The 15,722-nt window shown below is 44.8% G+C and overlaps 1 protein-coding gene across 26 annotated transcripts in view; it reads right to left on the reverse strand.

The window, feature by feature from the left end:
• Positions 1 to 3,583: 3,583 nt before the first annotated feature.
• SCEL (sciellin) overlaps positions 3,584 to 15,722 on the reverse strand; it is a 176,753-nt gene continuing 164,614 nt past the window's right edge. For all 26 annotated transcript variants that reach the window (XM_065593186.1, XM_065593161.1, XM_065593146.1 and 23 more), the window contains 6 exons: positions 14,898 to 14,981; positions 12,157 to 12,228; positions 9,705 to 9,779; positions 7,008 to 7,116; positions 5,790 to 5,892; positions 3,584 to 4,218 (listed from right to left, as the gene is read on the reverse strand). In XM_065593186.1, coding sequence (XP_065449258.1) covers positions 4,202 to 4,218; positions 5,790 to 5,892; positions 7,008 to 7,116; positions 9,705 to 9,779; positions 12,157 to 12,228; positions 14,898 to 14,981 — 460 coding nt within the window. In that variant the 3' untranslated portion in view covers positions 3,584 to 4,201. The remainder of the gene's footprint in view (positions 4,219 to 5,789; positions 5,893 to 7,007; positions 7,117 to 9,704; positions 9,780 to 12,156; positions 12,229 to 14,897; positions 14,982 to 15,722) is intronic.

Here is a 15,722-nt window from a genome sequence, read left to right on the forward strand (position 1 = left end):
ACAAAAAGTTTATTTAATAGAAAAATCATAGAATCAAAGATGGAAATAGTAAGGAAAAGCAAAAACATACAAGTTACTCAGAAAATAAACATAAAGACGCAACATCAGGCATTGTACTTCTATATTAGCTAAATTCCCTTTTCTAATAGAAATTACCCATTGCCTCTGAACAGTTTCCCAGCATGCCCTCTGTCTGACAGGGGATCCAGTGTTTCACAGACAGCACCCCACTTAGATGTTGCCCCTCAGTTCTTGGATAGACTTCACTTCAAAATCCTCCCTTCCTTTGTAACAGGGTTTGCAGGTTTTTTTCCTCTTTCTTTCAGACTATAGTAATGCAGAGCAAGGGAAACCTCCTCCTTAGTTTTCTAAGGCTAGATCTATACGACAAATTCAGCCTTATGTCGACCTAACCCTGTAAGTGTCTACACTACAGCACAACGCCGCCAGTGTAAGTCCCCCACTACACTGACCTAATAACCCTACCACCACGAGAGTAGTGCTTAGGTCAATGTAGTTAGGGCAATGCAGTGTATGTGTAGACACTGCGTTATTTACATCACCTGTCAGTTCCATGCGGGCTGTCAGAACTGGGCAGCATGGCTCTGCGCAGAGCCAACAGCCCAAGCTGTCAGCGTCAGGCAGTGGGGCTCTGCACAGAGTCCACAGCCTGGCCTGTCAGCCCCCCACTGCCCCCCTTAAGTCGGTGCAAGCGCTCATGGTGAGGACGCATATCACTGGCAGGGGGACTGTAGTGTGGACATGAAAAACCAAAGTAATTAGTGTGGTGGCTGTACGTCGACCTAACAGAGGTCGACTTAATTGTGTAGTGTAAACAAGGCCTAAGACTGGTGTTTCCTTTTCAGTGTCAATGTCTTTCCACTAACTTTAATGGTCCATCATTGTTTTTCCCTGGGTTGTAAAATGCTAGGTCAGGGGTGGCCAACCTGTGGCTCCGGAGCCACATGTGGCTCTTCAGAAGTTAATATGCGGCTCCCTGTATAGGCACTGACTCCGGGGCTGGAGCTACAGGCGCCAACTTTCCAATGTGCCGGGGGGTGCTCACTGCTCAACCCCCGGCTCTGCCACAGGCCCTGCCCCCACTCTACCCCTTCCTGCCTCCTCCCCTGAGCCTGCCATGCCCTCGCTTCTCTTCCCCCCTTGCCCCCCCGAGCCTCCTGAACACCACGAAACAGCTGATCCCGGGAGGTGTGGGGAGGGAGGGGGAGGCGCTGATCGGTGGGGCTGCAGGTATGTAGGAGGCACGGGGAGAGGGGGGGAGCTAATGCGGGGAGGCTGCTGACATATTACTGTGGCTCTTTGGCAATGTACATTGGTAAATTCCTGCTCCTTCTCAGGCTCAGGTTGGCCACCCCTGTGCTAGGTGCTGGGAGTTAATTTTGTGTAAACAACTAGCCTGGAAGGTCCCGCAATTACAATTACCATTTTCTACACACATATACATGCATACATTCATAACCATAACCTGCATACGTATCTCTTCATGACTCGCAAGTTCAGAACATTACAAGCTTTCATCAGAGACTTTACTAGACATATTTATACACAATAACATTATATGCAAGCTGTTGATTCAGTTGCTTGTTCTTTGGGGTTTCAGACCCCCTTTTCTCCATTTGGAGTGTCTGGACCCTGATTGTCACACCTGTGTTACTGAATAAGTGAGTAATCGTCAAGTAAACTACATCTTCGAAACATATGACTATCTATTTTCCCATTCTATTTACATTATTTCTCTCTCCATGCTTGTGTCATTTTTTCTTATTGCTTGATTCCTCCCCTCCTTTGGAGCTGTGCCACTGCTTTGTAAAATAAAGAAATATCCATTACATGTCGAGAAAATGGGCTTGATGAACCACAAAACCCCATATAATTTACTATAGCATCCCTCAATGCAGCTTTTCAGTCTAATTTAAGGCATTATTGAAGATAAAAGATTCATTAAAACAGCTGCCTGCAAAACTGTTCCTTTGGATGTTTCCATGAAGCACTAGTCAAAGAAAAATTAAACATTATACACTAATGATATGCAAAAAGGATGCAAAAGAGATTTAGTTTTGCTCCATAAGCATTGAGATGTTAATATGATATTTTTAAATAGATACTGCTGTCCAGTCCTTTTATGTGCTAAATTTCAAGCGCCAAAAAAACTGTTATTACTTTTCAGCACATATATAACATATAATAAAAACAACAATAAAACCAACAATAAAACATATGGCACAATTACCATGGCTGCTTATCAAGTATGAATTAATGAGCACAGAATTATTTATTATTATTTTTATATTGCTGCTTCCCTGCCACTGAACATTTTTATTATGGAGGGGCCTGAATCAAATCCCCAGATCTAAATACCCCACATTTGTTTAGATTTACTGCCGGCCACTAACCTTTGCAATGGACTGAAACAAAACATCAGATGTGGACAACCCTGGACTCTAAATCCCAGTGCTGTGTCTCTAATTCATAGCTTCTTCTGTAACCACACACAGCCAATTTCAGTTGGTCCGGGTGAAGGCTTCCACCAGGACTCAATATGTATCCTCTAGTGTTAAATATTTTGGACCAACTCTCTCCACGTCATTGTGGACATTGTTCCCTTATGAAGCAGAGAAGTCCCAGCACTCTTTAACTGGAAAGTATTCATCAGCAGTTGGCTCAAACCAGGAATCATATTTACAATAACATGTTTATTAAAGTTGCTTTCATTAATTCACAAGGTTTCATAAAAACCATTAAGCCAAGACATCTTTTATGTAAGGGCTGCCTTGCCCCACACAATCTGGCTGTGAAGCCATCTTAACTAGGCCCTGGAAGAGGGTAGAGCTGAGGGACTTTCATGCCTATTACCCCACTGCTACAGATTTGACAGGAAAGAGGGAAGAAGTATGGATAGGATACCCTGCACTATGCTAATCTTCATCTGTTTTTAGCCCCTTGTGATCATTGAAACTCTGCTTAAATTGCAGCAGCCCTCACACTGCAGGGGGACTGAACTGCACAGAATAGTAGCAAGATCATAGGATTGCAAAGGTGAACTTTAAGCCACACCCCTGCACACATTATACATGACTTGCACTCCATGCTGCTTGACCACATTGCAAGATCTAGCCCATTAAGTTTAACATTTCTTCATATAAATTGTTTTGATCTGTGTTACCCAGTTGTCTTCTAAGTAACAGCAGAGAAGGACTAAGAAATACCCAGGTAGCTCTTTCAACTAAATACTCTTTTCACCAGTAGGTTTTTGCCTGGGAATCAGTTGATTTCCATATGTATTTTTATTTTTTTCACCCCTTTGGAAAAAAAAAAGAAGGTTTCTTTCATAGTCACCCTTCATCAATGATTTTTTGCTGAGATACAAAGGAGAAAAAATTAATGTTAATTATGTCAAATAATATTACTGATGTAAAAGATCAAGCAAGGATCCCAAAACAGAATGCAAGAGCCAAAACCTATCACAGTAGCTCAATAAATCACTGAACTACTTTATGACTCTCAGCGAATAATGCAGAATATTGCTGACTCTTTGTGAACAGATGTATTGTAACAAATAATGAACAGTTCTTTTCATTTCTTTAATATATTTTCTATGCCAAAAAAGTGCTTTTTATGTTCTTTATAATTAGCAGTCACAAGGTGTTTGGATAACCACCCTGCAAAAGTGTATACTGTATATAAGAAAGTAATGTCATGTAGAGTATACATTTTATAACTGTACTGGATAACCATAAGACTACTGGTTTTCAAAAACACCTTCATTACAAATGTATCAGTGTTAAAAACATAGCATATAAAGATAACAATTCTTTATTTATTTTCAGGCATATTTTGGACAAACAGAAAACAGGTCCTTCAAAACTCACAGGCAGAGATATGTCCTTCCATATGATACATTTCAAGGTTGCTCTACTTTTGCCAAATCACATGTAGAAATAACTTTCACACATCTGATGGACATACTGAGCCATACATTTTGTTGCTTTCTGGAAGTATTTATAAAGTCATTTTAAGTTTCATAGACTATGTTCCTATAGTGACTATTTAGTAATATTATATTTAGAACATGTCAGTCCTAACAAAAAAATTAAATATTTTACATAGGTTGTTTAAGTATTAGGAAAATGTATTTAACTAAATACTAGTGTATCTTTATCCTAGTTTCTGGAAGCCCAAACTAGTAGATCCATTTTTCTGCAAGACAAAGAAAAGACTGATAAGAAGCATCAGAGCAAATATACAATCAACGCTTTCTAAATACACAAAAATGAAGGCAATTGAATTGTTGTAAAGAGATATTGGGGGCCAGATACTTAGTGGTCAGATACTATGGGTAAGCATCCCCGTGCTAGGGTTGGGCTTCCTATGGGTAGGCATCCACACCCTAGCATTAGGGTTCATATGGGTAGGGGATTTGGGGCTAGGCTTACTATTCCCATGGGTAGCCATCCCAGCCCAAGATTTAGGTTTCCTATGGGTAGGCATCCCTACACTAGGGTTAGGGTTCCTATTTGTAGACATCCCCGCCCTAGGGTTAGGGTTCCTATGGGAAGGCATCCCTGTGCTAGGGTTAGGGTTCCTATAGGTAGAGGACTTGGGGGTAGAGCTAGGGCTCCTATGGGTAGGCATCCCCTCGTTAGGGTTGGGGTTCCTATGGGTAGGGGAGTTGGGGCTAGGGTTAGGGTTCCTTCAGGTAGGCATCCCCGTGCTAGGGTTAGGGTTCCTATTGGTAGGGGATTTGGGGCTGGGATAGGGTTCCTATGGGTATGCATCCCCGCCATAGTGTTAGGGTTTCTATGGGTAGATGACTTGGGGCTAGGGCAGCGGTTCTCAAACATTGTGTCAGGACCCCAAAGTGGGTTGCAACCCTTTTTTAGTGGGGTCACCAGGGCTTGTGTTAGACTGGCTGAGGCCCTGGGCCCAAACCCAAGCCCCACCACCCGGGGCTTAGGCTTTGGCTTCAGCCCTGGGCAGCGGGGCTCAGTTTGCAGGCCTCCCGCCCAGCGATGAAGGCTTTGGGCTTCAGCTTTGACCCCTTACTAAGGGTGGTGGGCCTCAGGCTTTCACTTTTTCCCCACTGCCTGGAGCGGCAGGACTTCATCGGCCTCAGGCTTCGGTCCCCCTTCTTGGGGTCATGTAGTAACTTTTGTTGTCAGAAGGGGGTTGCGGTGCCGTGAAGTTTGAGAACCTTTGCCCTAGTCTGTAATTCATTTGTGTGTATATGGTTGCCTGCTTTAGCCTTGTAAAAAACCTCTCATTTCATTTAATAATTAATAAATCCTTAGATAGTTTACTATTCCACTGGCTAAAAGCATTGCCTTTGGTGTGAGATCTAAGGTACAAAATGACCAGGGGTAAGTGACTGGTCTCTTGGGACTGAGAGCGACCTGAATATTTTGTGATCTTTTGTGTACAGCAATTAACTATCACTAAGTCCAGCTTGCCTGGGTGCCAAGATAGACTGGAATGCCCAACAGGACTGTCTGTGACTCCATGGTAAGATTGTTATAATGTGTTAGGAATTCACACTTGTTACTGGGATAGAACATACAACTAGTTTGGGGTCTCTGCCATGCTTCTTGACAGTCTGCCCTGAGGTTGGCACTCACGGCTGTGAGCCACTCTAGACAGTGTGACAGATGTCACCAGAAACGGTCACTGAAACAAAAATTGTATTGCATTTTTTGGAAGATACTTTGGAAATTTGAGAGAGAAAACAGAGCATTTAATCCAATCTGCTACGGTGTAATCTTCCTGCAACTTACCTTTCATTTTGAAATAGCAGGGTTCACAATGCACAGTATTTCTGTAAATCCAAATGCTGTCTCCTGCTTTCAGATCTTCCAGAGGTCTTTTGCACACTTCACACTTTAACACATAATTATATGCACAGTCTTATGTAAAAAACAAATCCAAAAAACTGTCTAATATTTATTTAAGCTCCATCACGTAAGCATCCAAGGACAGAGTTGTGGCCAGTAGTATTTTAGTGTCACTGAACACAATCTCTCCAAGGAATAGCAATCCTAGTCAGCACAGTCTAATTATTATTTTCATGTAGTGCCCAAGGTTCAGTACTTTCTGCTTTGCAAACTGTAGATTTTCCTCCCCAATATTCTTAATTCCCTTTTCCACTAGTGTGGTTCACATAAGTGTGCTGTTTAACAATCTTGATCTTTATGAAATAGATAGCTGAAACATAGGAGCCACTTCCCAAAACACAGGCCATGCAAGACTGGTTCAGAAACTGAGCTCCGAGTGCGAGAGTGAGAATGAAGGTGCACGCAGAAACAGCACAAAAGGAGACAAAAAAGGCAGCAAGCAAGCACCAGACACAGAAGCACTGATAGTTTGCCACTGAGAAAAAACTAAAAGCGTTGACTAGAAAAGAGTTTGGAACTGTGATCAATTAAATTATCCCCTGCTTGATTCTTACTGTGTTCAGGGAAATGGGACTTTACATACATTTGTAAATAAACATGATTGCGTGAAAGAAATACCTGACTCCATCATCAATTTCTCTCCTAATAGAGACAACCCACAAGATTCCACATTTTGGCTAACTGTTCACATCAAAAGGGGTAACTTTACCTATGCTGTGCTGCCCAGCCTCACTAACTCCTACTAGTCCCTGGAAAATACAGCTCCTTCATAAGATTTCCAGAGCATAGGTAAAGTTCTGTGATATGTAAGGGATAAGACTGCACATTAATACAACTGAAGGCTTCCTTGCAGGATTAGTGGGTAGGAGAATCTGAAGCAATCCTGCTGGTTCCCTCACCACCCATGGGACCAGAAGGGGGGAAAAGAGGTGTATGGTACGTAGGCAAAAACTTCCCTCTCCCAATGCAGGCTCTGTTCTGCTCCTGGAGGCAGAGATGCTAAGGCCTACAAATTGTTTTATGACATATGTAATATAATTCATGTTGTTCAGGATATATTTTTATTTATATTTCATGGCAGGAAGTGAAACCCCTTCTTACCTTGAAGCAAGTTGAGTGACAGCAAATCTGTAAGGCATCTAAGATCATTTTGGAATCTATGCCCAGTGGCTTCCGGCAGTATGTACACATATCTTTTCCAATTATAGTCCTGAGGGTACATAATATAACATCAGCTGTCAGAAAAGCAGCTACCATTGAAATCAAGCAGGAGAACTGATTAATTTAGTATATTACTATGGAAGGCCATTAGTATACAGCACATCAGTCAGGAATGTAATAACGATGCATCGATATTCTGTGTTCTAATTAAGGGTAGTGATGTATGCACTGCAGGGATGGGCAACCTGATTAATACATTTACCAGGTAGCAAGAATACTGGTAATAATAATATTTGGTGAGCCGAATGATTCTAAATAGCAGTCAAAACATATTCTGTTGCTGGCTCCCTGGGAGTGTGCACACTAAAGTATGCTAGTGTACCCAGCAACTGGGAGGGTGTTGCTCAGCACAGGTAGACAGTATCTCTGCTCCAACTAGCACACTAAAATAGCAGTGTGGCTGCAACAGCATGGGTGGTGGGTCAGGCTAGATGAGATTGTACTCGGGCAGCTGGCCTGAGCCACCATCCATGCCACTATGCCCACACTGCTATTTTTAGCACACTGGCTCAAGAAGTTGCTGTACAGGCATACCTTAAGTGGAGGGAGCAGGGATGGAATTAGGTGATTTTAATGTCTCAGAGAAGCAATCCCAGCAATTTGATAGTTGGATTTAGGCTCTCATTCAAGTGCCCAATCTTGCACTGAGTTTTGGTGCAGAAGCAGCTGGAAGCAGTTTCCTGCTCTCACTGCTGTGAAATTAACATGTGTACTGTTTGGATCATCTCAGTTCTCTCTACCTTTTCTTGTCATATTGCTCCCAAGATTTTCTCTAGACATCCTCATCTGCTGCTGCTGCTGCTGCTGCTGTGCTGGCTGCATAAATTGAACTAATTTTCACACCCACAAAGGGCCGGTGCAAGGAAGTTTCGCGCCCCCCTCCCCCCCGCCCCCGTGGCAGCTAAACCTGCCCACCGCCCCCCCCGTGGCAGCTAACCACCGCCACCCGCCCCTCCCACCCGAAGAGCCCCCCCCACGGCAGCTAACCCCACCCGCCGCGGCAGCTAACCCACCCCCCCCACCCGGGGAGCCCCCCTCACAGCAGCTACCCCCTCCACGGCAGCTAACCCGGCCTGGGGAGCCCATCCCCCATGGAAGCTAACCCCATCCCTCTCTGCGGCAGCTAATACCGCCCGGGGAGTCCCTCCCCCCCCCCCCAGAAGCTAACCCTGTCCCTCTCCACGGCAGCTAACCCCGCCCGGGAAGCCTCCCTGAGGCAGCTAACCCCGTCCCCCTCTGCGGCAGCTAACCCCGCCTGGGGAGCCCCCCCCACGGAAGCTAATCCCGTCCTTCTCCACGGCAGCTAACCCCACCCGGGGAGCCCCGCCCCGCAGCAACCCTGCCCGGGGAGCCGCCCGAGCTCTCCTTCGCTGAGCACGTCAGCACTGCTCTAATTCTCTTCCCCTCCCAGGCTTGCAGCGCCAATTGGAGAAGACTTAGAGTGGGGGCTGTTTGCTCAGCAGAGGAGGCAGAGTGGAGGTGATCTGGGGCGGGGAGCGGTTCCCCTGTGCGCCCCCCCCCCCCCGTTACTGCGGGCGGCCCTCCCAGCGCGCCCTCCCCCACCCGCCCCAGCTCACCTCCACTCCACCTCCTCGCCTGAGCGGGCTTTTAGGCGCCCTCAACCACTAGGCGCCCTAGGCGGCCGCCTAGTTTGCCTAAGTGGTTGCACCGGCCCTGCACCCACACACTGTTATGCTCCTGTATCCATTCCAATTTACTGCTGCTGTTGGCTCTATAAGGCTATCCATACCTACACCCCTAAAAATTCACATATTAGCCCTATTTTCATTATGAGTTTTTCTGAATGTGATTATTCCCAAATAATGGGAATGTGAATATTATCTGAATTTAAAATAGTGGGAACAATTAAAAACTTCTTTTTATTCATAGGTGAGGTATTACTGATTTGAACAGGTATTCCCTCTGTATTTGGAAATATCTTACCTACTGCTAAAAATAAAACTTAACTGCACACCACCTCCCACCCCCACATCAGCCTATTTATCCGTCTCTGTGGTCTGAACATTTGTTCATTACAGACTCTGTCTCCACTATAGCAAAGAGAATTGTGCAAAACCAACATCTGCCAAAAGGAGATATATACAGAAGCTCAGAGCCAACTCTATCACCTAAAGCACTGGCCATTGTTTTATTAAAGATTGTAAATGTCAGCAGTGGTAAGACTAGGGGGATGCCTATGGCAGGCTGGGGTATAAATCTACCTCGCGTTAGTCTGCCGTGCACTAACTGTCTGTGTGGATCTGTAGATCAAAGGGCACTAGGGAACGTTTAGTGCATGGCAGGAAAGTCCACACAAACAGTTAGTGTGCAGCAGGCTAGTGTGAGGTAGATTTGCACCCCAGTTTGTCGCCAATTTACTGTTTGTATAGACAAGCCCTAATGTAATGTAACTTATAATGCAGAGCGCAAGGCCATGGAAATGGCAAGGTTCCATTGAAAGGCAGGCCTATCTGAGTAGGCAGTCTGATCACAATAGTGGTGGCTTCCACTGTGCTTGTTTGTCTGTAAATATGGGTGCTATTGTAAAATGTCAGTGTTCCTTGATAGCACACTTACCGATCAGAAGTAGAGTAAACAGTTTTGATAGACTTTCCAGTGACATTTTCTTCATGTGCATCATTGGGTGATTTGCTGTAATGCAGTGAATGATTCATAGTTAGCAAGCAACACTTTTGACTTTTCAAGGCTTTACTGCAATAAGGAAAATGTGCAGTTCATAAATGTTAACCCATACCCGAACCAGTGGTCACAAGGTAAAAATAAATCGAGAGATGAGTTTTGTCTTTTTTTAACACTCAATTGAGAAAATAAATCTCAGTTTAATGTAAATTAAAACAAAATACCAAGTTTTATGCTGTGCTGTTTTATAATTCCTTAGCATTTCAAACTGAAATCACAAACCCATCAAGCAAAATCTGAAATATGATATTTTGACTGCTTGTGATCTAAATGTTATAGATTGATCAGTTATAAGGTCAGAAGAGACCACCATGATCATCTAGTCTGACCTCCTGTATTACCCAGGCCAAAGGACTCCCCTGAATTAATTCCTGTTTGAACTAAAGCATATCTGTTAGAAAAAGCATCAGGAGCCAGAGAAATGCCACGTTTTTCCACCAGTGCTAGAAGAGCTGCCCTTTTAGTACTAGCCAATCACTTTTCGCTAAAATTGTGATGTATCCCTAGAAGTACAGTGAGCACCATTAAAATTACTGTGGTAACTAGACATACCATTCTGTAATAAAAAACAGAATGGTATGTCTAGTTACCACAGTAATTGTAAAGCTCCTTATACTGAGAACAGGAAATACTGTAGTAAATTTAACTATTTTGGGAGCTAAAAGTTCAGTTTTTTTTAATAGAGCTTGTTCTGGCTACTTTACTGTCAAGAATAATTTCATTGAGCACAGCAATAACCATCAGTTGGGAGGCAGGTAAGAAAGTCAGCCTGCCAAGCAAATTCACAGGTTTTGAACTTTTCTGAACTTACTTAATAACCCTATTTCCTTAGGACTACATTGGTACTACCATAAGGTAATAATTACAGTTTGTATCACTGTTTTTTAATACAGTTAAAAATAACTTTACAGTAGTGGTTACTACTTGTATTAGATGCCTTCTTTCAGAGAGTGTAAGGGTGGTTTTGTGATTAAGGCACTGATTGGGGCTCAAGAAATCCTGGTTCCATGCCTAGCTGTGCCACTGACTTCCAGACTCTCATGGGAGTTCCACCATGGCAAGACATCTCTAATTTGCACTAGAAAACTCCACAGGAACCCAGGTGGCAGAGGCTGCCCCAAAGGGATACAGTGAACTGCATCCCACAGTCTGCACTGACCATAACACTTTGCTCACCTAGTGCTACCTACTTTTCAGGTTGTGTTGGCTTTTGAGGAGAGACTGTGGTTGCCTTACATCATTGCAACCTCTCTCCAGTGAGCTTCCCTCTACTGAGAAATCTGTGCCTTGCTTTACACCAGGGATCGGCAACCTTTGGCACACGACACACCAAGGTAAGCACTCTGGCGGTGGGCCGGGCCAATTTGTTTACCTGCCATGTCTGCAGGTTCGGCCGATCGCGGCTCCCACTGGCCGCAGTTCGCCGTCCCAGGCCAATGGGGGCTGCGGGAAGCGGTGCGGGTGAGGGATGTGCTAGCTGCGGCATCCCGCCGCCCCCATTGGCCTGGGACGGCGAACCATGGCCAGTGGGAGCCGCGATCGGCCGAACCTGCCGACGCGGCAGGTAAACAAATTGGCCCGGCCCGCCAGGATACTTACCCTGGCAAGCCGTGTGCCAGAGGTTGCCGACCCCTGCTCTAGCAGTATAAAGGGAGGAAACCCAGCTCATTCTGGGCTGGAGGCCGCAGGGGAAGAACCTGTCTGGGAAGCTCCTGCGGAGGGCCAGCCACAGCTCCTGACTACGCTGGGAATCAGAGCCTCCCTGGACCCACCTGCACCCTGGCGACTGGAGGGGCGACTGGCCCCGCCGACCACAGGAAACCCGACATCTCATGGGACACCCCAACGCAGACTCTGGTAGGAAGTGACCCAGGGAGGGTGATGGAGTGGTACCTCCCACCCGGGAAACCTCAGCGTGTTTCGGTAGGACCCCCGCACTGATTCAGTGGCAAGTTGCTACGCCACTGGTAGGGCCCTGGGTTGGGGCCCGGTGCAGTTGGGTGGGCCTGGGCCCCTTCACCAGGGCCGCCACACCCCTTGGTGGGCACCCCAGCTTTATAGACTCTGGCCGCTAGGCCACGCTGCCCTGACCGTAGGGGCTGCTTTATAGACTCTGGCCACTAGGCCACGCTGCCCTGACCCTAGGGGCGTGGACCGTCACAGCCACGCTGCCCTGACCCTAGGGGTGTGGACCATCACAGCATCCAGTACTCAACATAATTTTCATATTGGGTGCACTATGCCTGAAAATAACATTGTTTATGCTTAAACTGGTATTTTCAGAATTATTACATAAATAAAAACTATTGAGAAAAAATCTTTCCAGTACCTGTTCTCCTCATATGTCCTGGTGTACACAACATTGTTCTTTGGACTTGAGTAACTGGTCGAAGTTCTATTGCTGAAATACACAAACACATGTATAACTACATCTTTAAAAAAGATTAACTATATATATACAAAACAATCATGAGAGACTGTAAATAATAACAAGGATAATTCCTAAGCCTGAATTTCATTGGTTATTTTAGGCTCCAATCTTGCCCTCACAAAGTTCCAGGGAGCCTGGGGCCTCAGTCAGCAACTGAGTGCATGTTTTTTCATATGATAGGAGGAAACTGTTCACTACATATAATGGAAATGCACAAAAATAATGAACATTGGAATGAAATCCAATCCCTCTTCCCCCTCAAAATTCCATATTCGAAAGAATTGTTTTTAATTTCAATCCTGCCATTCTCTCCTTAATTTGCCACGTTGCTATCTGGTCTTGCAGTACCTATAGCAAAATACTTTGTACTCGTCTGAAGAATTAACTATGTAAAAATAGATAGAACATATGAGGACATTTCACTTCATTTAAATACTTTTAATGAATTAAATCTGGCTTTCTATTCACAGTGCCAGTAAAGGGTACACATTCTATCAAGTTTAAAGGGAACAACACTACATGCTGTAGCTCACTCTTTGCCTGCTATTATTGTTTTATTTCCATTACACTACTCAAAGCTAGTCACAATGTTACAAAAGCCATGACAACTGAGAAATTGTACGCCAGCTGCAAAATGTTGATGAATGTGTGTGTTGAATATTTATTCTGAGTCCTGAAGTTATGTTTCTTTTCACTCTTGGCCAAATTGTCGCCCAGGCCTATGTGGCAATGCACAAGTGTAAGAGTAAGCAAGAACCCTCAGCATCCAGTTGCAGATGTAGGAAGAAGAGCAGGGACTGTACACCTGGTTCTTCCTTCCGGGTGGAGAGGACAGGGATGGGTGGAGCATTGGCTCCAGCTGACACAATGCACCTCCCATTCCTCACTACTGAGTGGCATCTTGCACTGCTACGGATAAAGGTCAGTAGCAGAATTCTTCCACTCTCCTCCCTGACAAGGAGCAAGTGAAAACAAATTAGAGGATTGGGCCAAAAGAAACCTGATGAGGTTCAACAAGGACAAGTGCAGAGTCCTGCACTTAGGACGGAAGAATCCCACACACTGCTACAGACTGGGGACTGAATGGCTAGGAAGCAGTTCTGCAGAAAAGGACTTAGGGGTTACAGTGGACGAGAAGCTGGATATGAGTCAACAGTGTGCCCTTGTTGCCAAGAAGGCTAACGGCATTCTGGGCTGTATAAGTAGGGGCATTGCCAGCAGATCGAGGAACGTGATCGTTCCCCTCTATTCGACATTGGTGAGGCCTCATCTGGAGTACTGTGTCCAGTTTTGGGCCCCACACTACAAGAAGGATGTGGAAAAATTGGAAAGAGTCCAGCGGAGGGCAACAAAAATGATTAGGAGGCTGGAGCACATGACTTATGAGGAGAGGCTGAGGGAACTGGGATTGTTTACTCTGCAGAAGAGAAGAATGAGGGGGGATTTGATAGCTGCTTTCAACTACCTGATAGGGGGTTCCAAAGAGGATGGATCTAGACTGTTCTCAGTGGTACCTGATGACAGAACAAGGAGTAATGGTCTCAAGTTGCAGTGGGGGAGGTTTAGGTTGGATATTAGAAAAAACTTTTTCACTAGGAGGGTGGTGAAGCACTGGAATGGGTTACCTAGGGAGGTGGTGGAATCTCCTTCCTTAGAGGTTTTTAAGGTCAGGCTTGACAAAGCCCTGGCTGGGATGATTTAGTTGGGAATTGGTCCTGCTTTGAGCAGGGGGTTGGACTAGATGACCTCCTGAGGTCCCTTCCAACCCTGATATTCTATGATTCTAAGAGGAGTTAATGAGTTATGGTTCAAAGTCACAGTTCCTTCCCTTTATTCCTCCCAGGGATGTGAAGTTATGGACTGCCACTTACACAGGACCGTGCTTAAAGGCACAGTCTAGCCCTGTGTTAGTAATATGGTTGTGCTGTTTGCTCCTGAAGAGAGACTATACTCATTTTCATGTTCAAACAGAAATATCACATCACTGGGGCTTTCATTTCCTCATCCAGAGTGTTCTTTCATTCAGGCAGAATGATACATTGTTTATTTGTTGTCAAAAGATTTTTAATCATTTGATAATCCTGTTATGACTTTGTGCAGAAAAACATGTTATTTCTTATTTTCACCTGCTTTCCTGCTACCTTCAATAAGTGGCAAGTTGGTACTTTCTCCAAGCTTCCAGGGCATAAATTTGGTCAGTTTTCACTGAGATTTACAACACAAGTGTCTGTAGTTACAGATCCTAGCTAAAGGAAGAGACTCCAGCACTGAAAGAGAAGCATCTTTTAAAAAAATCTATTTGCTTCAGCCTGTGCATGGCCTGTAAGGCAGAAAACTCAGTACAGTTCTGCTGAGAAAAGTGAGAGATGACACAAGGTGTCTCTGCCCACCATGTGCCTTGGAGCAGTGTGACCTGGAGGTTCTATCCATAGCAGCATGGAAGGAGGTTTCTGGGTGGGGCAGAGAGTGTAAGGGCACAGCCAGTAAATATATCCTTTGTTTCCCTTGCCACTCCACAGGCTGGTGGGAGGATTCCAGTCTCCATGGAACTTTCACGCATAAAGCCTGTTTGCCTGGATTTTGTGTAAGGAAAAATGCTTGAGGCATTATTTATTTAAACTTTGTAACTCATTAACTACCTGGATCCTCTGTTGTCATAAGAGTAGTTTGTGTCAGATCGGTTATTTGGAGCACTAGCAGAATCAGAGGGTTGCTCAGTTGTCCTAAAAAAACAATGACAAGACAAAGATTTATGACACAAAGTATATTTTTAAATCATGCACAGTCAGACCACTTTCAGTGACACTTGAAGGCACAATGTGGCCCTGTGTTACTAACATCAGAAAGTGAACAAGAGACATTTTTTCTTTCCTTTTTTTTTTTAAAAAAAAGGGTGTGAATTTAGCGGTAATAAAATGTGGCAGATTGGCAGCCCAGCAGATTAAATCGTTCTGCATTCCCCCAGACATGCCAAGCTGTGGTGGCAGCAACCATGCAAGTTTTCTCATACAACTTCTATGGTGACCTGGAGGGACCATCTCTAGGTTGTGAGCCAGTTGTTCAGTGTCCATCCCCAATCAGTGCCTGTCAACTCTAATGAGGGTGGTGACAAGGTTGCCAATTAGTGTTTTGTGGTGGTGGTTTTGTGATGTGGACATTTATCAGTTGGCAACTGGACTAAGACCTCTAAATAAAGGATGGGCCAAAACAAGAACCATTTTATTCACCCCCCAACTCCTAAACTTTGGAAAGGGTTATTCAGCTGAAGACAACCCAGATCCAAACGGATCTTAGTACTGTGGGTCTATTTTTTGTCTGGAGTAGTCCTGGCTCTAGTTTGCTCATCACACACGTCCATCCTTTTGTCCAAGCCCACTCCCTGGCACATCCACTCTCACCACCTGTCCAACGCTAAGTGATGTCACTTACCTGGGGAAGGGGCTTGGTAGCTTTTACCAACTACT

Source organism: Chrysemys picta, chromosome 1, assembly GCF_011386835.1.
Source record: "Chrysemys picta bellii isolate R12L10 chromosome 1, ASM1138683v2, whole genome shotgun sequence".
Classification (NCBI taxonomy): Eukaryota; Metazoa; Chordata; order Testudines; family Emydidae; genus Chrysemys; species Chrysemys picta.